At 40.4% G+C, this 23519-nt stretch overlaps 1 protein-coding gene across 1 annotated transcript in view; it reads right to left on the bottom strand.

The window, feature by feature from the left end:
• adam12b (ADAM metallopeptidase domain 12b) overlaps positions 1-23519 on the bottom strand; it is a 98710-nt gene that overhangs the window by 14707 nt on the left and 60484 nt on the right. Inside the window, exons 12-20 of the mRNA XM_085369767.1 lie at positions 15952-16129; positions 11024-11113; positions 8464-8659; positions 8231-8339; positions 7587-7785; positions 5427-5504; positions 3535-3643; positions 3003-3189; positions 2158-2266 (exon numbers count right to left, since the gene is read on the bottom strand). Of these exons, the coding sequence (XP_085225893.1) occupies positions 2158-2266; positions 3003-3189; positions 3535-3643; positions 5427-5504; positions 7587-7785; positions 8231-8339; positions 8464-8659; positions 11024-11113; positions 15952-16129 (1255 nt within the window). The remainder of the gene's footprint in view (positions 1-2157; positions 2267-3002; positions 3190-3534; positions 3644-5426; positions 5505-7586; positions 7786-8230; positions 8340-8463; positions 8660-11023; positions 11114-15951; positions 16130-23519) is intronic.

Consider the following 23519-nt stretch of genomic DNA (forward strand, 5'->3'; position numbering starts at 1 on the left):
ATTTTATACATTATGTTCAGGGACTGCGGCCAAATCTGGAACAAGGCATCTTTTCTCTCATGAGATCACAGTTTTTATATTTAGTCTTTGACAGATAAAGAATGAAACTATAACTAAATTAAACTTTACCTGCTTTTTTAAATATAACATATGCAAATGTGAAAATTCTCATCTGACAGGCTTTTACCTTCCACTCTCTCTTACCAAGATTATTTTCTAAACCCCTGCAATTTAGTCTTGTTGGTGCTAAAATAATTAGAATGTGTGAACCGCAGACAGGCATTTTGATGATTCATTTTCTCTTATTAAGCAAAATGTCACAAATATTTCAGCTGCAGCTTCTGAACTGTGAGGACATTTCCACCCATCCATCGACGTTCTCGGGTCAGCCGAGAAACGTAACCTCATTTCCTCCCACTTCTACGACACGCTGAAATGACCTCACCTAGGAGCCACTTCGGCTGAATCCAGATCCTCGCACCAGCTTAACTGCCTCCTTTTGATAAACATTACATGTTGAAAAGCTCAAGCAGCAACTGAAAGTATTTAGGAATGGTTGCCACATGCTGTATCTGGGTCAGGTTTGTATGTTAATTCTGGATCCACGTGGACTCATTAGCGAGTCTCACTGCACACAGAACATCATCAAAATATATTTCTGAGGTGACACAAAGACTACAAAATGTCTCACACACTTTGGATTAAATCTTACTACCCTCTAGACTATATTAGATGGTGTCCTATGGCCTTTCGGCTCATGCCTCTCTTTAAAAAACAGTTATTGATGTCTGGCCCCGGTTGGTTTCACAGATCCTAAATTAAAGGTCCCATATTACACCCCTTATTAGCCAGTTAATTCAGGTCTCACATGTCCCTAGAAGGTGTCTTTCAAGTTTCAGCTTAAAATACCACACAGGTTGTTCAGTGTGCCACTGCTGCGTACCCATTTGTTTAAAGTCTGCTCCAAAAGGACTGTTTGAAGCACTGATCTGTTGCTGGCCAATAGCTGATGGTTTGACGGTTATTTTCACTATATTCTGAACCTTTCAGACCCTTTCAGACATGAAAATAATCAAACACACAATCTGCACAATGAAGTCATTAGGTGCAGCCTAATTTTGTCTAATGGTTCTAAAAGCTGAAGCCTGTGATATTAGGGTGAAACTGAGGTAACATAAAAGTAAAACCCAACTTTAGTCATAAAGTCTCATTAGCGTCAGAAAGCTGATGTCAGAATCAGCCATAAAACTGGAAAACAAAATCATTAGATGTGATGTTGTGAAATTGTAAAAGTCTGACAACATGTCCTGACCAGCTGTTCACCCTCCGCTCCAGAAAAAACGAAAATAAAAAAACCCCAATAACACCAAAAATGGCCATAAAGGATTTGGCTGCTGGACAGCACACATTCACATAAAGAGAAAATGCAGATGTGTTCAAAGACAGCTGACTGACATCTGGACTTCTGACAACTGGCTGAAGTAATCAGAATAACGAGAACAGACAGACAGATCGACCTCACTCAGTTATTATATTTAATATAACAATTTTTGCACATTTTTTGCAGATACTGGTGAGTGCAAACACAAACCAGATCCACACAGCCACGATAAATAAATGCAAGTGCCTTTATTCTGGCACACAAACACAAGTGATAGGCAATCTCCTTCTGTGCTTATTGATTCCAACAAACAAATCAAAGCCTATTTTCTTCCTCAGCCTGAATCAATCACCTCTGCTTCATTCTCACAGCGAAACAAACAAACAACTATTAAAGAGGCTCAAATAACAACATTACAATCTCTCATAGATAGTGTAATCTTTCAATTAAAGTTTCTCCGCATCCTTTCAACAACGACACTGTAATTAATACTGCTTCGAGTGAGAGATAGAGTGAGGCCGAATCGATTAGCCGGCATGCCATCATCTTGTTTTGTCAACGAGCATGGAAGCGTTACGGCTCTACGCCGAGGCCTGACTGCATGTTAGTGAAGTGCTCTAAGAAAATGTCATCATTACAAAAGAAACCAAACGGCCTGTGACAGAAATGAGCGCGCACACGCTCATATAGAGGAATTTCACAGTTGTATGAAGACACGGTGTAGGCCGACACGCATAAAGAAAGCTGTCTGACAGACACATTATGGAGACACTGACCTTAAAAATGTTAGCCCCGGAGGGTTTGGGGGGAGGCTTGCGCTGCGGTGTGGGTCTGTACATGGACTCGCTTCTGATGGGGCTGGTTGGCCTGGTAGCTTCCACGGATCTATGAGCACAGTGTAAGCAGTTTTTTTAATTTAGACATTTATATTTATATTTCACTACATGCCTCCTGCTATGGTATGATATAGGGAAGGTAGAGCACATTAGAAATGAAGCCTTTTCTTGTTTCTCAGTGCAGAAATATTACCCATATCAACAAAAAAGAGCGAAAAATGATAGTTGTCTGCCTATTTATACTTCCACACTCCTGCTACCACTGCTGTATTTGTATCTAACAGTGCGATCACACCCCTGATGAAGCAGATCAACTTAGAAAATCACAGTTTCAAGTTTGTAAATCTGTTACTCATTTGCTTTTAGCTCTGCTGGTGCTTTAAAAACTCCTGAGGGAAATATCAGCCTTGTCAGCAGTGAAATGATTTATAACGTTCACCAGCTTTCACTGACTGTGTTTGTTTGAGGTTTGGTGACAAATATGTGGCACGGTGGGTAAACTGTCCAGAAAAGATCGGTGGCTAAGTTCAAATATATGCACATTAGGTTAATTGGGGATTGCTTATTGGCTGTAGGTGTGACTGTGAGTGTGAATAGATCGGTTTAATCCTGAGATGGAACAGACTCCTTGCCCACATGACCCTGAATTATATAAGCAGTTACGAAAATTGTCAACTATGTATATTTTGTGTACAAGTTTCCCATAAATAAACTTGCAAGAAAACAAAAATGCAAATTTTTATGAAATTTTCTTCTTCTTACGGGTTTTCAGAGGGAAATGTTACCTGAGTTTCTCCAAGGTGCTCTTCTTATTGGTGAAGAGGAAGCGCAGCAGAGTCTTCCTCTTCAGAAAGATGATTACGGTGGCTACCATTAGACTCACCAGGGTGACCAGGATTGCCACAGTAATCAGCACGCTGTCAGCTGATGCCATATATGACAACACGCACATTAATACACACACACGCACATCTACAGCACGGAACAATGACAGGACATAACGTAAAGACCGTTACAGCTCGGCCATGGCCAGCAGTTCACACAGTTCACATTTCTCTGCTCATTTCTGCTTCTCACTCTATTCCTTCTTTTTCTTTTTTTAATAAAAACTGTTTACAGTATAATGTATTACAGGGTGGAAAGGGAGTTGTGTTGCACGAGGAAAGTTACACTTTAGTCCAAACCACACATTAATCCAGAAATGACTCTGCAAGAAAGAGACGTATAAGGAGCTTTGTGTTCCTGCTTATTTCTGAGTTAGTGTTGTTGTTTGTCTGCCTAGATGAGTGACGATAGAACTTAAACTGTCCACACTACCTGCAGCTCTCATTGGCCCGCTGTCAATGCTCCCACCAAAGCCGGCTGTCTCGCAAAACGGCGGTGCCCAGTGTGCTTCACAGTGGCAGTTCTTCTTGTTGTTGCAAACCTGTAAACAAGGTACTTTTAGTGTGTATTAGATGCAATATTGACTATTTCTTTTGTCTCCGGCATCAAATAGTATCAAACGGCCTTAGATCTAACAGCAAAATAACAAGGTGCAAACTAAATTGGTCACAAACCATTAAATAAAGCAATCCAACAGAGCACTGACTGTGCTTGTGTGTGTACACTTATAATAGATAAAGCATGTGGAAGGGAGAGACTGTCCCCTAAAGCCTCGAGTTTCCAGTGCAGAAGTTTGATCCAGGAGGATTCCCTGGTGAAATAACGCAGTCCAGCTGTCAGGTGGATAGAAGAGGAGACAAATAGAGAGCTGAGCAGCTGTAGGGGATTAACATAGCACAGACGTACAGTCCAGAGACTTCCCTGCCTCCAGGCCATCTCCTTTGCATCAACTGATAGGGTTAAGAGGCACTTGGGGGGTTGAGAGGGAGTTATGGATTGAGCGAGATTTATATTTGTGCGAAGGGAAATGTTACCATAATGCGTCATGAATAAAAACTGAAGCAGATGTGTGAAAGATGTGCGAAATCTAAGTAGGCATCAAATTCTTTAAAACTCTGTGGGGCAGCTATAGAGAAATGGATTACATCTCCTATATGCGCACATGTAAAAGCCATTAATTACTTTTAAAAGTCTAAGAACATCTATGTGCTTGAAATGGTAATTAGATGAAACCACAATCAGCTACTCTGGTGCACACAGACACACATTTTGATCCGATTATTTATAGAAAACGTGGCATTGATCTGTGTTTAAAAGGTGCAGAAAAAAAGCCCCCAAAGTGCTTTTTTACCTGCTAAATAAGTAACAAAAAATAGATTCCAGCGTCAATACAGCGCATGCATTGTGAGATAAAGCAAGAGGACTTGCAGGCAAGCTCCTAAGGTAAATTCAGACCATTACTGCTTTCCCAGTCAGGTCTCGTACTGTGCGAGGTGTTTGACAAAATGGTAGGCAAATTATTCTTGGCAGATATTTCTGCAGGAGGGGAGATGCAGCTCTACTTCGCACAGTGGGAAAATAATTTTCTCAAGTTCCCCCACAAAGTCATTTTTAATGTGATTATTTTTGAGCCAATCAACACGCGGCTACAATATTTTGTTTGTTGCTGTTATTTTCCATTTACAAGCTAATTTGTTTCACAGACATTTAGCAAATTATAAGAGGATAAAAAAAATATCTCAGAATCATAGCTTTGATTTCTTGTTGCACAAAATCTCGGCGCTTTACGATGCCGTAATTGAGTTGGTGTCTGTAAATTCATCTCGCCTGCGGTGAATGTTTGATTCACAGAACTAAACAACAAACTAAATAAATCATAAAAGCACCCTTTGCTGAATTATTAATAAGAGAAAAGGGTGATCATTTTAGAGCAGTGCGAGCTGCTTTTATGCTGCAAAAAAAGGACTATTGTGTGCAGGTGGACACCCTGACGTGCTGCACTGGCTCTTCTCCCTTTGTGTAGTAAAAAAGATGATGGACAACAATTTAAGTAGCCCCTAAATGATGCTGTAAAAGTGATTGATTTAACCTCGGTGGAACAATGAAGATTGATTGTACGTAATAGGAGAAGCTGCCATAAGTCCAAGGCTGTATTGTAAATACATTGTTGCTCTGCTGTTGTTTGCAATTACGGGGTATATGTAGCTGTTCCAAATGCAACTGAATAGATAAATACAGAGTTCTCACAGGCTTTTGACACTGTTTCAAAGGCTACAGTGTATAATTTAACACAAAAATTTGAGCTAATAGGTACTTGCACTCACCCCACGTCCACTGCACTTTCCCGAGCACTCATGCACACCAAAGACGCTGACATTCTGGCATTGCCGATTCAGGCACACCTATAAAGAGAAAAGCACCATTAAATATTTCAGGAGGTGCTGAATTCAAGAGTCCATGAAGATGAACAGAAATACTAAGAATAAGAAGAAGGGTTTATACTTCTGCAGAACAGCTGGAAAATATCTTATTTATGGACATCATAAAGGAGCATCATTGATGCCTGCTGCTAACTCAAACAGAAGAGTGCAGCTGCCCTGTGAATTTTTATCAAACGGTCTTGAAGTTGAAATTAACATGATCAATTAAAACTACACATGCTGCATATAAATGTCATGATTAGGCTAACATCTGAAGAGACGTCTGTGGGAGATTTACAGCGAAATAAGCAATTTCCCACTCAGGTGGAAGTGCCGAATGCTGCTCAGGTAGCTGCAATGCGGTGCGGGGCTGAAGAGGCAAAAATCACAATAAGCTTTCTATTCTTTAGATCAAACAAAAACATCAGAATGTAAAAAAGACGGTTGCTTTTATGTAGAAAATAAGGCCCGCATTAGGCAAGCAGCTCTCATCTTATTCACTGCTACACAGCAAAATCTCCAGTGTTAATTTAACACTGGTGATTTTGCTGTGTATTGCTGTGCAGGCTGTGAGCTGCTAACTTAATACCCTGATTGGCATGGAAATACAAATCCTTTTTTTAGAGAACAAAGGCACATGACAAACAGCCACCTCCAGGCCATCAAAGTTTCCAGGGCGCTAAGTCATGACTTGGGAGACTGTAGCCAGGAGACAAACTAACCTGGCTGACGTCCATTTTGCACACACAGCTCAATGGGGAAGGTACAAAGGCACCAAGGTACATCCCCGGAGGCAACCGAAAAAGCACACTTGTAGACCCTATTATTTAGTTCCACTGCTTGTAAGAGAAACACAGCAATTTGAAACACTTTTTATACGTAACCTTATGCAATACAGTAAATGTCTCCTGTGTTAAGAACAACCGTGTGAAACCTGGTTAATTTCTTTTGTGACACAGCCCTCACACGTTTAGCCAAGTTTCAATCACAAATGACTTTCACAAGTCCAAATCCACAGCTCTGGGGGGATTTGGTAAATGCAATCATCTAAAAATGCCTGAGAACTCCCGAGCAGGCATCAAGAATATCTGCAAGGATTTAATGCTCAATGACCTATTCTGACTTGCAGGAGCTTCACCAATCAAGTCAAGTGATAACTCCAACACCTACTATGTCCATAAAAATAATTTCAGATCATGCATACTGGCCTTAAACCCCTCCCAAAACCTGATATGACTCGAGGATCAAAAGGCATGAAAAAGGCATCGTTCTGGGGTCCAATGAAGAGTCCATGTGGTCCCAGCATGTCACTCAAAGCATTTGCTGCCAGCATCTTGGTGCCAGAAACCATGGGCCAAGCCCAGCATTTGTGACCCTGCCCCAATGGGTCAAAGCTGTTTTGGCAATATGGAAACAGATCTACTCAATAATAGGCAGGTGGGTTTAATGTCCTGGCTGATCAGTGTGTGCTCCCTCAACTGATTATCATCAAATCAGCAAATGTTGTAGATTGAAGAGGCAGTTAGGTCGGTAAGTTATCCACTCGAAAGCTATTAGCCTCCTACTTGGCAGGAGTAGGGACTGATGTCAGTGATGTGGTGAGAGAAGTTTGGAGAGGAACAAAAAGACAGAGAAAAGTTGAGAGACACACCTAATAAAACCAAGAGCTCAAAAAAAAGTCTTATTCAGCCCTAAGCAAGATGTGCAAAAATGCTCAGTGGATTCACACAGTTAGCTTTATTGGCCATTTTCTATAGGAAGTGAAAACCTTGCTGTACGGTCGGGTACTCCTCAAGGGAATGCAACTTCAGGTTCATGCACTTGCGAGCCTTTTAGCATCTCTAGAGAATATGAATTAAACTGCATCCTGTTTTTATAGGACAACAAACAACAAGCTAACCGATACTGTAGTTAATGAAAAAAAAGAAAAGAACAATATTATAAAATTCTGCTGTAGATACTGGGGTATAATGGTGAGCAGTACTCGATTCATTACATTAAATCTTGAATATAAATAAAGTTTTAACGGTTGAATTGAAGGCCTTTATATTACTGATCACTCACCATGTTGTCTCCACACTTTGTGCCAGCCAGCACCAGTCCAGGGTCAGGCATGTCATCGCCCAGGTAAACATGTGTTCCTCGACACAGAATACGTCCTCCTTCTTGCAGAGGGATGTTAGTTTCAATGGAAACGGCATTTGTTCCGATCACTGGGCGGTTGGCTCCACCCTGGCACTGGATTTTACCACACTTTGCATCACTGCATGGAGCACATACACATACAGAAACACACACACATAGTACAACTTAAAAAAAAAAGCCATAATGCTGCTCTGTCAATCACAGTGGAAGATCAGTAACTGCAGAGGAGGATGAGAGAGTGCTGAAGGGGCCTGCAGTGATTCAGTCCTCCGGTCATCAAAGCAATTACATCAATTAACAAAAAGCTTGATTACAGAATTTACCAGAAGGGAGAAGATCTTAAGAACAATTAGCTGACAAAAATAGAATAAATTGATTCATGAATACTTTCTTAATTAGCTGCTATCTTTCTGAAATTACATTATTCAGCCATGCAAACTTTAGATTGAAGATCACGTCACAGCATAATGATGATTGCCAATGACACTACGTGAGCTAATTAGCTTTGTTTTCCACAGTAATTTCTCTTTACCTTTACCACATCAGTGCAGCCGCAGCATTACCTTGCATCACATTTGGCAAAGGAGCCTTTGGAGTCCTTCCCGCAGTTCCCGTAAGGATCGCCTGCAGAGTTGACTCTCTCAAAGCAGATCCCAGGGGCGGGCTTTGCTCCTTTGTACAGAGACAAACAAGAAACCACCCCCCACAATGTAATCATGAAAATGAAACAATGTTTTACCTTAGAAAAGCAAAGATTATGCATAAATTTGCAGGTGGCAAGCATCCACTGATTTACCTGCTCCCCACAGAGTGATGCATTGCTGCTCGTGAGTCTGGCAGATGCCATTGTAGCAGTAGCCGTCAACGTTGTGGCAGGCATGTCCATCATGTAGATAAACGTTGGCTGGGCAGTGAGGGCTGGCACCAGTACAGAACTCTGGCAGGTCACATGAGTTACTGGTTTCCCGGCAAAGGGTGCCAGCAGGTTTGAGCTGTGAATATATAGAGTTCTGTACATTAGACCCCCTTTTACAGTAGATAAACACTGCCTCATTGAACAGCAGCTTTATTTAGCTCTTTTTTGCTTTTGGGCTTTGTAAATGTTCCGCATAGCTATGGAAGTGGTGGACAGGAGGGCATTTCAATCTATGAAGCTATGCCAGTCTGCATCAATAAAGGGTTTTAAAGGTGATATTTGCAGGTTAAGGCTTAATTAATGAAAGACGTGACCATAAACCTTGGCTTTTCTCTTGTGGATCTGCCAAACGCAAGATAATCTCTAAAAGGAATTTAAAGAAGATTTGAGGTCGACTCCGGTTTAATTTGTTTTTGCTCTCATCTATTGTGTTGCGAGTTTCTGTTTTGTGCTGTAATCAAAAGTTTTATCAAGTGTTGGAAATATTGGGATGCTGAAATAAAACCAGTAAGATTGTTTAACAGTTTAAAAGTGTCTGGAAGGGCTTAAATCTGAAAATGAAATGAAAAACTACAAGGTCATATACATGCCCAAAAATAGCTTCTAATATAATACTGTGCAAGAGTCTCGATTAGCCCCTTATTTCTCTATATTTTACCAGGAAAATGGGAAATTGGTAAAACAATTTAAACATGGGAAAACATATATGAAAACTTAGGAAAGCTTTCTTGTAATATCTTCAAGTAGTCTTCAGGAATAGTTCTCCAGGTTTCTTGTAGGACATTCAAAGCTTTTCTTTGGATGCTATGTTCTGGGTCAGGATGATCCCACACTCCTCCAATAACGTTGAGGTCTAGGCTCTGGGGAGACCAATCTATGACTGATGGTGTTATTTTCCTTACCCAGGTATGCTTTTACTCCATTGGCCGTGTGTTTGAGATCATTATCATGCTGGCAGGTGAAGCCATTGCCAACCAAACACTTTCAAGATGGTGATGCATGGTGGTTCACAGTCTGACGGTACCTTTCTGTGCTAATTATTGCATCAATTTTAACAAGATCTCCAACACCACAACTAAAATGTGAAATGCAGTCCAAACCCTGACAGAGCCTCTCCTGACCTACTCCGTCCATACTGATGAGGAGTTAAACTAAAAATTTGGATCAAATTTGGATCTCTCAATGACTTTAGTTGCCTCTAATTTTCAGTCCAGTTCTTCTGTAATCTGGTCGACCTCAGCCTTTTCTCCATGTTTCTGTTCCTGAAGAATGGCTTCTTAACAGCCACTCTTTCACTGAGACCATTTCTAATGAGTCTTTTGGTGAACAGTAGATGGATCAACTGAAAGGCCAGAAGCATCTCTTGCGTTCTTGGTCAGGTCATTGACGAATCTGTTCCTATTTCTTAAAGACATGATTTTCAGATACTGTCCATTTGTTGGAGATTGATTTTTTTGGTCGTCACTTCTTTCGTCCTGCATTTGTTTATTTCAGGACATACTGCACACCATACGGAGGTATGCCAAGCTTTCAGGTAATAGCTCTCTGGGAAACACCTTGTTGGTGCAAAAATGCTATTTTATACCTGTCTGAGTTATCTTTGGCATTTGTGATTGATTTAAGTAAAGAAATAGGAGCACATTGGGTTTTTTGTGACAGGCTGCTGGTAACAAAGTGACTAAAGGTATTCGGTTAAGCTGTCTGTTATGTGCAGACACAACACTGATTCACCCTTTGGGTTGGTAAGTTTTTATGCTTGTAATAATTCATAGGTCAGTGTTAAACAACAACAAACAACAACAACCACCACAAACATTCCTCTGAAAGCAATTAGGTTAAAGGACTGAAAATAAGAGAAAAAGCAGCCGAGGTTTGACGAAAAACTTTGAAATACCTTTGGAAAGTAGCTCTAGATTATTTTACAGTACTGTACTTATGCAGCAAAAACAAAACATGAAGCTGAATCTTGTGAATAACACTTTGCAGTACTTATATCTTAAGATATATAATTCTACAAGGCCATCAATGGCTCTCTAAATGCAATCCTTCGAATACATTTTCAACAAGTACTTTTTTTGAAAAGAGAAGACCAAAGATAACATAAAATGATTTCCATGGCAAACAAAAACCATGAATATTTAAGACGAAGCAAATCTTAGGCTATCCAACTTGAACTTGAATTTAATTGAAGCCTTCCTATTGATGTAAGATATACAAATTTGGAATAAAATCACCCGAGATATGAAATTATACAAGCAGACTCACACCAGTAATAACCTTCTGCCGAGAATTAAGAGTTTTAGAAAGTTTTTATAAAAAGTGAAGCTCTGAAAAGCTTTTACATAATTTATTTGGCTCTTAGGAACGGATGAGTGCATGTAAATTAAAAACAGTTGAAGGACAAAGTGAAAAAGACCAAGAACTGCATGAAATCTCTTACTCTGCAGCCTTCACAGCACTGTCCGTGGGCACACACAGCATCTTCCTTCAGGGTGCATGTGGTGGCATTGCAGCACGGGTTCATGCATTCCTGGAGGAAAAGAAAACAAAATAGTTAACAACATGCGGACCTGATCACTTCCCTGAAGATCCACTGCTGGCTGCTCCCTGTCAGATAAAGACTTCCAGGTCAGGGGAGATGTCCGGAGATTCCTACCCTGACCTGCAGACCCTCGAAGGGACACATATAAACTCAGGCTCATATGTTTTGGATTTGGCAAATTCTTTAGACATTTAGAGTAGTGAAAAAAAAGGGAAAAAAAAGGAAAGGAACATGTTTAATGCAATACGCCCCCTCAAAAAAACAGAAGACAAGCAAGAGATAGAAATCAGATGAAGCTCTTAAGAGGGCGTGTGTTAAAACCTCCACTGAGATTTGATGCAGATAACAGAAACGTGTTTTGGAGTTGACTATTAGGGCATCGTGGCCAGAAGCAGAAACGGGATTTGAAGATTGTAGACACTTTACCACAATGACAAGATCAGCTTGCAGAAAATGAGCCGATAGAGCATGTGTCAGGATGAGCTGGATGGGGAGTAACGCCGTAACAAAAATCCCCAGTGAGGCGTTTATCTGTCGATGTTTATCTTTTATTGAATCCCAAAACACATCAGCTTTGTGCAAGCAGTGCTAGAAAGCACACTATTTCACAAAAACAAACAACATAGCTGTTTAGCCTGTGGGGCCCTAAGGTAATGACAAGATGTGTTGAAGGTGGAGGCAGGCGAGTTGTTGGATGTCTAATTTTCAGTGTATGTGAGGTTTTATGATTATGGCTGTTTACCTCTTGGCTCTGATGTAGGCCTTTTTTTTAAGAGGGAAGAAGAAAGTTGCTTTCATCTCTTGGACTAAGTGGGTCGGCAGATCTAACAAGCACAAGCCCGTGTGCTGACATCATGGAGGTTACAAAGAGGTAAACTGGCAGAGATGGAACTACCGAATGGAAAATTTATGGTTAGTTTGTTGGTGGTCAAACATAACGACTTCACCGAAATACAATCTGCTGCCATGTAAATGATGGAGAACACAGTAATAACAGCACTAATCGAACAAACGCAATGTTGAGTCAGTCGAAGTTCAGCGAGTTGAAAACAGAAAAAAAAGCAGTCATTTAATTGGAAAAAGCATCAACTCGAAGACTGTCCTGGCGATTACATCGTGTCAACTTCAGTAAAAACTATTTGAACTTTTCTGCTTAACATGTCAGTATTTTAAGCTTATTAGCCTAATGGCTCTATATTTGGATCTCTAGAGTAAACAGAGCTTGCGAAAAACAAGGTATAAAATCCACTAGGCAATAAATGTCATTTAAATCTACCAGATTACAGATTGTTATCAACAATTCATATCTCATTTTATAGCTGCAGTTGGTAAATGTTAATTAAGCTGCCACAAAACTCTACGCTGCTTCTGGCTTTTCAGACAACTAAAGGTCAAAACTCACCTGAATGTTTGAATTTAAGCTGAAATTCTAATTATTTGCAAATGTAACGGCAAAACATATAAGCTTATGCATAAGTTCCGTAACAAAAAGAAAAAAACAAAAACAAAACATCTGTATTGACTCGTCAGCCTTGATTGCTGGGAATTTGGTCTGCCAGTCTATTCTTTGCATCACTCCAGCCTTCCCACGCAGTCAAACTAAATTCTGTCGTCATCACTCTGGTCCAACCGTTTATTTCCTGTCTTGAGCCTTGTAAGCCTCCACCTCATCTCCAACTGCATCAAGTCTGCCACCACCAGCTTCTGGACTCTAGGGGATCCTATCCCAATCGTGTAGGATGATCAGAGTTTAACTGCCAAACAGTTCACTACTCAAACTCTGCCCTTCAATAAATCACTCTGTCCAAATGATCTGTCCTTACTGAAATCCACACTGCTCAAAAAAATTAAAGGATCCCTTTTTAATCAGAGTATAGCATTCAGTCAGTTAAACGTCTGGGATATTGATCTGTTGAGTTAAGTAGCAGAGGGGGTTATTAATCAATTTCAGCAGCTTTGGTGTTAATGAAATTACCACAGGTTGATTTTTTTTAAGCTAATTTTGGATTTGCATTTGTCACCGCTGGTAACATGAGGATGGCACAGTAATGGTTCGATAAAATTATTAATCCCTCGAGTGGGTTCCTCCGGGAAATTTAATAATGTGTCATTACTAGAAAGTTTGCTGTGTCTCTAACAGAGTCTCACGATCATGGAGGAGGCAATTACTCTAGGGGAGCTAGACAGGGCCGTAGAAAGTCTGTAACTCACGAGCAGCTCCTCCGTGAAAGGAGGAAGAGGAAAAGCATTGCCGCAGTTCTACAAAATGACCTGCTGCAGGCAATTGTTGTGAGTGTTTCTGATCAAAAAATCTGAAACAAACTTCATGAAGGTGGACTGAGGGCTTCATGTCCTTTAGTGGGTCATGTGCTCACTACCTAGCAGCATGGAGCCTTACTGACATTTGCCACAGAATCCCAGAATTGGTAGGTCCACCACTGTTGTCCTTTTCACAGATAAGAGCAGGCTTACTATCAGCACCTCCGACAGAGGTGAAAAGGTCTGGAGAAGCCGTGGAGAGCGTTATGCTGCCATCATTTAGCAAGACTGGTTTGGTGGTGGGTCAGTGACTTTCTGGGGAGGCACACCCACGGAGGGATCCACAGATTTCTATAAGCATTTTAATAAAGTTATAAAAGTACATAACGGGCATCAAGGTTGCGGAACAGTTAGCACCACCGCCTCACAACAGGAAGGTTAGCGAGGGGATCATGTCTACGTTGAGTTTGCATGACCTCTCTGTGCCGGTCTTCTCTCCAGTTACTCTGGCATCCTCCCAGAGTCCAAAGTCATGCATGTTAGCTTAATTGGATGTAGATGTGAATGTGACCTGTACATGTACCCTCTCTCTTAAACTAAGTAAGTAATTTTTTTTGTAAAGTGCCTTTCACAGAGAGGCAGTCACAAGGTAAATTAAAGTAGACTAAAATACATAAAAACCACAATAAAATACAGTAGAGTACAGTAAAGTGCCACTGACAGCAAAACAAGAATAAATTAAAGTGCAGAATAAAAGAAAAACAAGTTTGAAACTGCTTTTTAAATTAGTTATTTGTAGTAGGAGACTGTTTTCAAGTCTTGACGTCACAGACTGAAAGGCACCGCCCCCTCAATTTCTGATTTTATGCGAGGAACAGCAAAAAAAATTCTGAGCCTGCGTTCAGCGCTGGGATCAACAGTCTGGAGCCTGTCCAGTTAATGCTCTTTATCCGAGTACAAGAATTTTAAATTTACGGATCCTAAATGCTACTGGGAGTAATGTGAGCTTGCTTATTAGAACATGTTAGCAGTCTGGCAACGGCATTTCGTACAGCTTGAACATGTGAAAGAGATTGTTTATCTAAGCTGGACTAACTCATAAATCATTTTCTCCAGTTAAGCCGAGGAGAGCATCGTCACAATTTATAAGGGAATTCCTTAAGTGAAAGAAACACGAATGAAACGCAGATTTTACACGGAAGTCGAAGCCCAGAGAGGAATCAAATATTACGCTAAGATTTTGCAGCAAAAGGAAGCAAGTGTTTTTTTAGGATATAACTTGGAAGAGGCTATAATCACGGTGTCAGTCTGATTGGAGTTTAAAACAAGCTAATTGTTGGAGAGCCATATTAAAGGCTGGGGTAGACTCCAGCGCTCATGCAATCCTGAATTTGATTAACAGTTCAGAAATGGATGACTGAGAAGTACATCATTAGATATGGGGCAATAATATGTGCAGGATGTAGATACGATAGTTCATTTATAAGGAAAGTGACAAGCATTTAGTGGCTCCAGCTTCTCAAGATGACTTTCTGCACTGTACAAAGATAATTAATGGACTTAGCAAATGCCTCTGAAGGGCATTTGTCACTATTTTCATTGTATATTGAGCAGGAATTTCAAGTGATATATTCCTCACTATATTTCCTGTGATTTCCAAGCAGCTGGGTTGGCTACAACAGAGTGTTACCTGCTTCCCACATGCGATTTTCACTTCCCTTCACAGGGTAGTGTATCCTGCTGTGCACACGAGAAAGAAACAATGTGTGCACGGATGCGTGCATCAGACTTTAGCTGGTACAGCCAAAGAAAATGTGTTTCAGCCTCGACCTGATTTGTTTGTTTCCTTTGTCACACTGTTATACAGTGGTTTGATTAATGGGCCTTCAGCGGGGATATGGCATCAGCCGAGCGGCCTGTCAGAGCCTCGCTCCACACATGTGGGAACTCAAGAGAAGGTGTGATGTAAATAAAACACTTACACGGGAAGCCTTGGGTGACTTGCTGGTTTTTGGGTTGGTATTTTTTTTCCAGCTTACTAGATTTCTCTGCTTTTAAGTCATAAAAACACATTTCAGGGTCAAGAGAAAGTTTAACTTGGAAGTTTGTTGTGGTTTGTTTTAGGGGTCTGAGTGCGTGGCTGAGACTTTCAGTGGTTCTGGATGATTGCTTATAGGACAGTAACATTGTTTCCAAAAAGCACAGTTTGCAAGGGAAATGTCAAGTAAGACAAGTGCACAAAAGTTGTTTTGTTTTTTTTGCATTATTCATTCACAACCAGTCATTTCTTACATTTGGGAATAAACATATTGATTTGAAGACATGGTTTACTATAAGCAGAGAATATTTTGGGAGGTTTTTGGGCATCTTGGAGAAAGGGATACTCTTTTATTTGTCTGAATTCCGATTCTCCAAACTCACCAAGGGGAAGATTGACTGAAAACATTTGCTTTCTATGCACTTTCACATTTAGCTTTACATGCCCTGTTCAGTGGTAACCACACAGGTGGAGATTGATCCACTCCAATGGTGCAGGTGTGGTTGAATGCCTTTTGTGTTGACCTTACCTCTGGCTCCCCGCAGTCACACTCTTCTCCCTCCTCCACATAGCCATTGCCGCATTTTTGGCCTCCGTAAAGCACCTTGACCTCGGGCATGTTGTACAAACACATTCCCACGCCTTTCTCCAGACTGGCGGCAAGGTCCTTCTTACTGCATGTGCTGAACACGGTTGGAAAGGGATACCTGCAACAAGAATGTAGGAACAAGGCTGAACAAAATGAAAGAATGGAGAGCATTAATACAAATTCCACAAAGATAAAACTCCTTGATGTGTGCCTTTAACAAAAAATATGTCAAGAAAAGTGAACTCAATCACTCTGCCTTCACTGCAGCCTTTGTTCAATCTGCTCACTCGAGAGGTCTTTTCACACAAATTTAATGGTCTACTGGCATTATATGAACTCCATCTCGATGGATTTTCTATCCTACATGATACATAAATGGTCCTTGAGATGTCCAATATAAACATTTTCTCTGGCAGCTACATTTTCAAGAGTCATATCCTGGTTAGAGAGGGACAATTTAAGCAACTGATTGGATGGAAGAGGTGTGGTGTGCTGGGATGTGGATGATTTGTGTCTGAGCATGTGTGCATGTGAAACCTTTATGAAATACCAAGCCCGAAACCATATCATTTCTACCGCATTAATTTCATTCCCTAGTATCACTTACCTGAAGTGCTGACTAACGTCTAATTTAGCGAGGAAAGAAATGGAATTTCTTATAGAAAGGAAGAAAGTGTTATGACTTTAAAGATGAAACTGCGTGATATGCCAATAACAGCTGTGAAGCCCGGGGAAACGGCCCCTCCTGTTGGAGTGAGTTCCTGCGACTCCACAAACCAAAGAGATAAATAGGGCATTGAAGGAGGTGGGGGACTGACACTGAAAAAAAAGAAAATAAATAAAATGCAGAAAAGTAGGACAGAGGAAAGGATTCGTGCACAGTGTTGCCAGAAACAGACCAAAGGAGAGTGGACAAATAGTGGAAAAAAACTAGAGGGAGATCAGGAATAAATAAATCGTGGACTAGAAGATAAAAATCTTGCTGTTTGGACAGGAGTGGGGACAGAGATTTGGTCACGAGTGGCAAAAAGCCTGCAAAGAGGCAGCAACCAACCATGAAGACGCAAAGAAAGTGACATAAAACATCTAAACAGATCCCAAATGGCTAAAAAGGAAAAAGGCAGGGAATGATTAAAACAGGACAAACCAGTTCAAAATGACCCTCAAGACTTGCAAAACAATAAAAAATAGACATTTTAATCATTTTATATGCCCTGTGTCAAGTTTGGACTCTCAGTTAAGGCTTGAATAGTAAACATGCTAACAGAATAAAACACAACCCAGAGGATATATTGCATTACAACCCAGCATACAATAGCAACATAACCGAGACTCCGGCTACATTCTTCATGCCAGCAAACAAACAGGAACAGCATCACAAAAACACTCAGAGAAAGGCAGGCTTTGGGGTGTAAAATGGATATCTCAGAGCTCACACAGCTCATCGAGGGACACACTCGAGCTTCAATAAAAAAAGAGGACGAGAGGAGGATATGGGGTGGCAGGGAGCGATGGCTAGCGGAGAGGATTGGCAGATGTGGCACGGAGCTGGCATTGGATGCTTGAAAAGCTTGACATCAGAAAGAAACATGTCACACACGTACTTATGCAGCGATAGACTGACTGGGGTCTTCAAACGCAACGGGGTGTGGAGGCTGTCTGCAAAGCTTGAGGCTTGACAGGGCAGATTTGTGAAAATTCAACATTACACAGAATATGTTTGTGGAGCCTGGCAGTGGACAGAGGTGGGGGGTAGGGATGTGTGATGCTTTGCCTTTGCCTAAGGGGGATTTGGCTGTTGCAACTGCATGGATATTTCACTGTTGTTAGCTGACTATAGTGAAGCTCCTCCTGAGGGGGCTTGAGATAAGGGTGGTGGCATTCAATGGAAATGGACTCTGCATATACATATATATACATACATACATACATACATACATACACATATATATATACATATATATATATACATACATACATACATACACATATATATATACATATATATATATATATATATACATACATATATATATATACATATATATATATATATATATACATACATATATACATATATACATATATATATATATATATATACATACATATATACATATATATATATATATACACATATATATATATATATATATATATATATATATATGTATATGTATACATACATATATATATATATATATATACATATATATATATATATATATATATATATATATATATATATGTATATTTCTGAAGAACACAGAAAATCAGTCACTCCTGGGTGAAGATGCTGCTTCCACTACACTTACACTGTTCACCTTTGAATGTCGACTGCTTTCATTTCTGACACACCACAGGCCAATCAGCCTGTCTCTGTCCACCCTTGTCTGCTCACGTAAGCCACTTGTTAGAGTCTTTTTACCACCATAAGGTACTCAGAAAACAAGCTCTGCTGTCCTGTGTGTGGATAACCATGCATGAAATCAAGGACAGACAGGCTATGCAGTTCAAACCACACAGCACAGTGCAGACCAAGCCCCCTGTAAATAGCACAGTCTGCTTCTGATAACAGAACGCAGGCTTGCTTCAGGAAAGGAGACGGAGTGTACATGAGGGGTAAGGAGAGCCTGTTCTCAATAAATTGGCATTAATGGAAAAAGCTGGGACAGTTGTCAGCAGCATTTCTTCATGGAGGAAAATACAGCTTCTCTGGATCAAATTAGACCCACATGGAAAGTATTAGAAAAACCCAGAAGATAAATGTAATGTCAAGAAAATAGGAGTGAGAACCAGCGTGTCTACAGCTATGCTTTGTCTGAGACAAAAGCTTGATCATTGATTATTCTCGTAACTGAAAACACACTTTATTATCCCTGAAGCCTAAAGCTTGTGTCTGCTATCATTACTAAAAACACTGATTAGCCCTCCCACTGGTTAAATAATAAAATAGAATAAAAACTACACAGTGAACGTGAGCTAGAAAGAGAGCCTAATGTAATCTTATTGATGGGGGTTAGAATAAGTAGAATGACATTTAAGCCATTTAAATGCAACTCTGTGCAAGATGCGCTCCGTCATTTATAAGCTTGACTATTTAAAGTAAAGGGCACCTCGAGCGGGCATAGTGGGAGCCAAGAAATTGCTCTAAATTATCTGCCTTTAAGTGATGTCTAACGTGGCCAATGATGTGTATCAGCAGGGCTTTGATAATTGAGCTGTGACGCTAATCTGTAGCTGACATTCCTCCAGGTAACAGCTGCCCACTCCATCCTGGCAACAGATGCAGTGTCAACCCGACAGGGTGCCCAAGGATGCTGTGAGAATATCTCTGTCACCCACGGCCCGATGCGGCTCTTTATGACAATGAACAGAAACAACAAAGTGGCATCCTGTCCAGACGCAGATGAGCACGAATGCACAATCAAAGACAGAATCTGTGGCGACGCCTCTCAAGTGTTTCTGTGCCTCTGGGTGAATGTCTGCGACTTTCAACCAGAGAACGGAAATTAATTTATGTGAACAGGAAAAGAAAACATTAAATTACTGTTCACTGGGTATGTGATGCAGGCAAGAAGCAGAGAAAATGTTTCAGTGCAGTGGCTCGCTCGTGAACTTTATGTAAAACTCTTAAAAATGTGGTTTCAAATATATTATTTCTCTTCAGTGTTAAATAAACTACGCTACATAAGAAAAAATCTAAGATCAAGTTGAGAGGAAAAAAAAAACGTCCTTAGTGAAGTTTTTAAGGCTAAAATCTCTGCTGCACTTGCAATAAATTGTTTCTTCCTCTATATAATTTTTGTGCACCCTCACTGCTTCTGCAGCTCTGTGTAAGGAGCACAGTAAAAAAATACTTCAATAATAGGAAATCGAACCGAGTAAGGTGAACAGAAGCATGCAAGTAGTTTTCTGTAAACCTACTCTGGGAATGGCTCCAATGAGCAGATCTTAGTTTGCAACAGATCCACATCAAACGTATGCAGTATTACAGCTGAGACCACACGGCTGCTCCGCTGTCCAAGAAATTAGCCGAGCAGAGAGTGTAGGTTTCCCTGGACAATACTGGTTTAAAGCCCTGCACCCTCTCCAGGTGTAGTTTGCTGGGGTGGAACTAATTTGGCTGCTCATAAGAGTTATACAAAATCTAATTAGTCACATGCTTTCTGGCTGTCATTACTGTTTGAAAGGCAAATATGTCATTTGCAATGTGAATACCACACACTGTTAAAGATCCTAATCTCATCAGTGTTGTACAGCCTTATGAATCTTTGCTTCTGACTGAGGAAAATACATCTCACTGACGAGCAGTAGCAGTGTCATCATCAATGAGAGGGATGAAAACATCTAGTATTTTTATTGTGGCAAAGCAGTTACGGTTAATCTAATAAAAATCTAATAACAACACGTATAATTTTCTGTCTCATGCCTCTTTTATTATAAGAGAGGATTTGTTTATTTCTCAACTTATAGCTTTTGATTTCAGAGCAGGTAGAAGGGTTAGAAATATGTCCCCCTGGTAATTTAGTGTCTTTAGTTGTTGCCTGAGCTTAATTGCTGTTTGTTCAGATCTTGTCATGGTCCTGGGCCATGTGGGCCCAGTATTCTTAGTTTTCATGTATTTTTGTATTTTGTTCTTTATTTAGGCCATGCTTCCTGGGTTGATCTGTTACGTTGTTCCTTATGTGTTTTCCCTTCGTGACTCTTACCCCCTGTGTGCCCCTCTGTGTATTTATGAGCCCTCGTCTCTCTTTGTGTTTTATTCTATGTTTTCCCCAGCCCGTTATGTCTGCGTTCTCCCCGTGCTCTCTCTCCTCCTGTTTGAACCTCTGTGTACTTCCTGCTTTACTTTGCCCATCTCCCATCAGTGTTACGTTCACTCCTGCCGTGTCTTGTTATGATTATCAGTGTCACCTGTGTTCCCCGTGTGCATCCACTTCCCCTGATCATCCCTCATGTGTATTTAGTCTCTGTGTTTCATACAGTCTGTGTCGCGTCGTCTGTGTTCCCACCCTCCGTGTTTCCATGCCTGGTCTGTTGTCTTCCAAGCCATAGCCTCACCATAGTTTGTTCCCAGTTTAGGTTTTTGTTTAGCCACGCCATCCCTGCTGTATTTGCACACCTTGTTTTCAGCCATATTAAAGGCTCGCCTTTTGTTAAAACTCACTCCCGTCTGCTCACTTGTGTACGCACCTGGGTCCATTACACGCATTCTCCACTCGGTCCGTCACAGCAGACTGTGACAGATCTAATCTATGGATAAAGGCATGCCTGGGGTAGCTTTGCAGACACACACCACTCTTGCTAGACCTCATCATGCTCTTCTACCTGACGTTTTGACACATTGGTGGTAGAATATGAGATTAGAAAAAATAGAAATAACACATATCCGTCTATCAGCACTCCAAAGACACTTACAGCAGCATCTTGTCTGTTCACAGCCTCGAGATTTGAATTCTAATTTTATCTTTTGCAATTTATTTAAAGTCCTCTGTTACAAGAGATTACTTTAAGATGAACATGAGGTGCAATCTGGGATCTTCAGGTAGGTCAGAGATGTCAAACTCATTTTCCATCATGGGCCACATACAGTTCACTTTGATCTTAAGTAGGCTGAGAAGTTTAACGTATAAAGACGTTTAACTACACATTAAATCCTAATTCATATAAGAATAAGAAATGCAGTTTCAACAGTGTATCTCAGTTTTTCTACATGCTAAAAATAAATCCACTTAACGTGTGCAGTGACGAGGAGCTGATTGAGGTTTTAATTCTGATGAGAACTTACTAAATGCTGCACCTGATCTGTTCGGTCGCTCTCCATATTGATCAAACTAGCTAAACCATCTAAAACATCAGCAATTACTTTGCTGTATACCAACATTTTTTGAATAGCAAGCTGGATGAATTTTCTTTTAGTAAAAAAATGTATTTCATTACTTTATTCACTCAGGAGATTTTTCCATTTCTCTTCAAAACATTTTCTGAGCCCAGGTCAGAATAATAATTTTATTCACTGCTTTTACTTGATTGTTATCAAGTTCGACTGAATGGCAGCCAGTATATTTGTGCTGACTGTACAGGTCTTTCAAGCATCCTGTCTTTTCTTTTCTTTTGATCCTCCACAGTCACTGCAAATCAGATATGACAAATTAGCAAGACGGTGCACAGTGCCAGGTAACTGCCATGGTCACACGTGTTACTCTACTCACTTAAAAGACTGGAACTAGCAACGATCATCTTAGTAATCAAGGCCAAGCTAAGTAAAAGCCAGTTTTTGCAATCGGCCTTTTAACTCTTGCTCTTTCAGTGCAGGTAAACAAACTGTATATATAAACAAAGCATTGGAAGATTAGAAGGTAAAAAAAGTAGCAAATTAAGATTTTCCCATTTCTCCAGGTGGTAACAGTTTATCTGCAGGCACTAAATGTGTGAGCATGCTGTACATGAATAAAGCATGAATCTAGTGCAGAACTTCTTTACCCTTCCTTCCTCCACTCATCAGTGTTCAGTCACTCGGTACTTAGAGGACTTAATGATGTACGTGATCCAGTGATCTGCCTTATGCACAACATGAGTGACAGACCCACTTATCAAGTGAAACACTGGATTGACGTAAAGATGCAACACAGTGATTTAGTGTTGCATTTCTAAAAAGCCCGGGGAATAAACTTTCCCCCTTACTGTGTGGTCTAAGCCTGTTTGAAGTGGAGGTTTTCATTCGTGAGAGAAATGTAGCAAAATCTATGGCTGGAAATCCAAAACAGCAACTCTTGATTACACTGGAAGATACGTCCAAGGATGGCTGATTTGCTGACTAAAGACAGCCTGCAGCAAAAGTCAAGACGCAGTCAGAAATTTAGAGCCGAATAATCCCAATGTGAATGCCGCTACGCTCCATGTCTACAAACCATCTAATCAGAACACAGCGTAAAATGACCAATTACAACGACAGACGACATTTTATATAAACCAAACAGATTCAAAACTGGCAGAAAAATCCACGTCTCCACCACTTCCTCATTATCTCTAGCACATGTCATTCACCACCGCACTATCTGGTAGCACAGTCTGACACAGATTTCATGAGACTGATCTTACAGAGTGTCAAACTCAATGAAAGTACAGAGAATTGTCAAAACTAAAGCAGCAAATTGACACGACAAATTGACATGTCACATTTTTTTTAACCCAGTAAGGCTCAAGCTCCAAAATGACTAAAGCCTACTTTCCCAATAATGCAACTTAATAGCACAAAATTGGTGCTTCGAAATTAGCCAGGCCAAAGGATTCCTGGCGACCGCTGCACAGTGCATACCGATTAGATTTCTGTCGGACTTGAGCAATCAGGCTGGCTGATTTATACATGGCTGCAAAAATGATACCATTGCTACTTTACACGAGAATTCCTGAAAAACTGAGTTTACTGATTGCATATAAAGCATTTTAAACGACCCTTTTTTAATTAAAAGATTCCAAAATGGCACACAAGCTGATTAGTCTAA

Source organism: Diplotaxodon limnothrissa, linkage group LG13 (genome assembly GCF_057381915.1).
Source record: "Diplotaxodon limnothrissa isolate DT_005_m linkage group LG13, D_limnothrissa_male_GT1.1, whole genome shotgun sequence".
NCBI classification, from domain to species: domain Eukaryota; kingdom Metazoa; phylum Chordata; class Actinopteri; order Cichliformes; family Cichlidae; genus Diplotaxodon; species Diplotaxodon limnothrissa.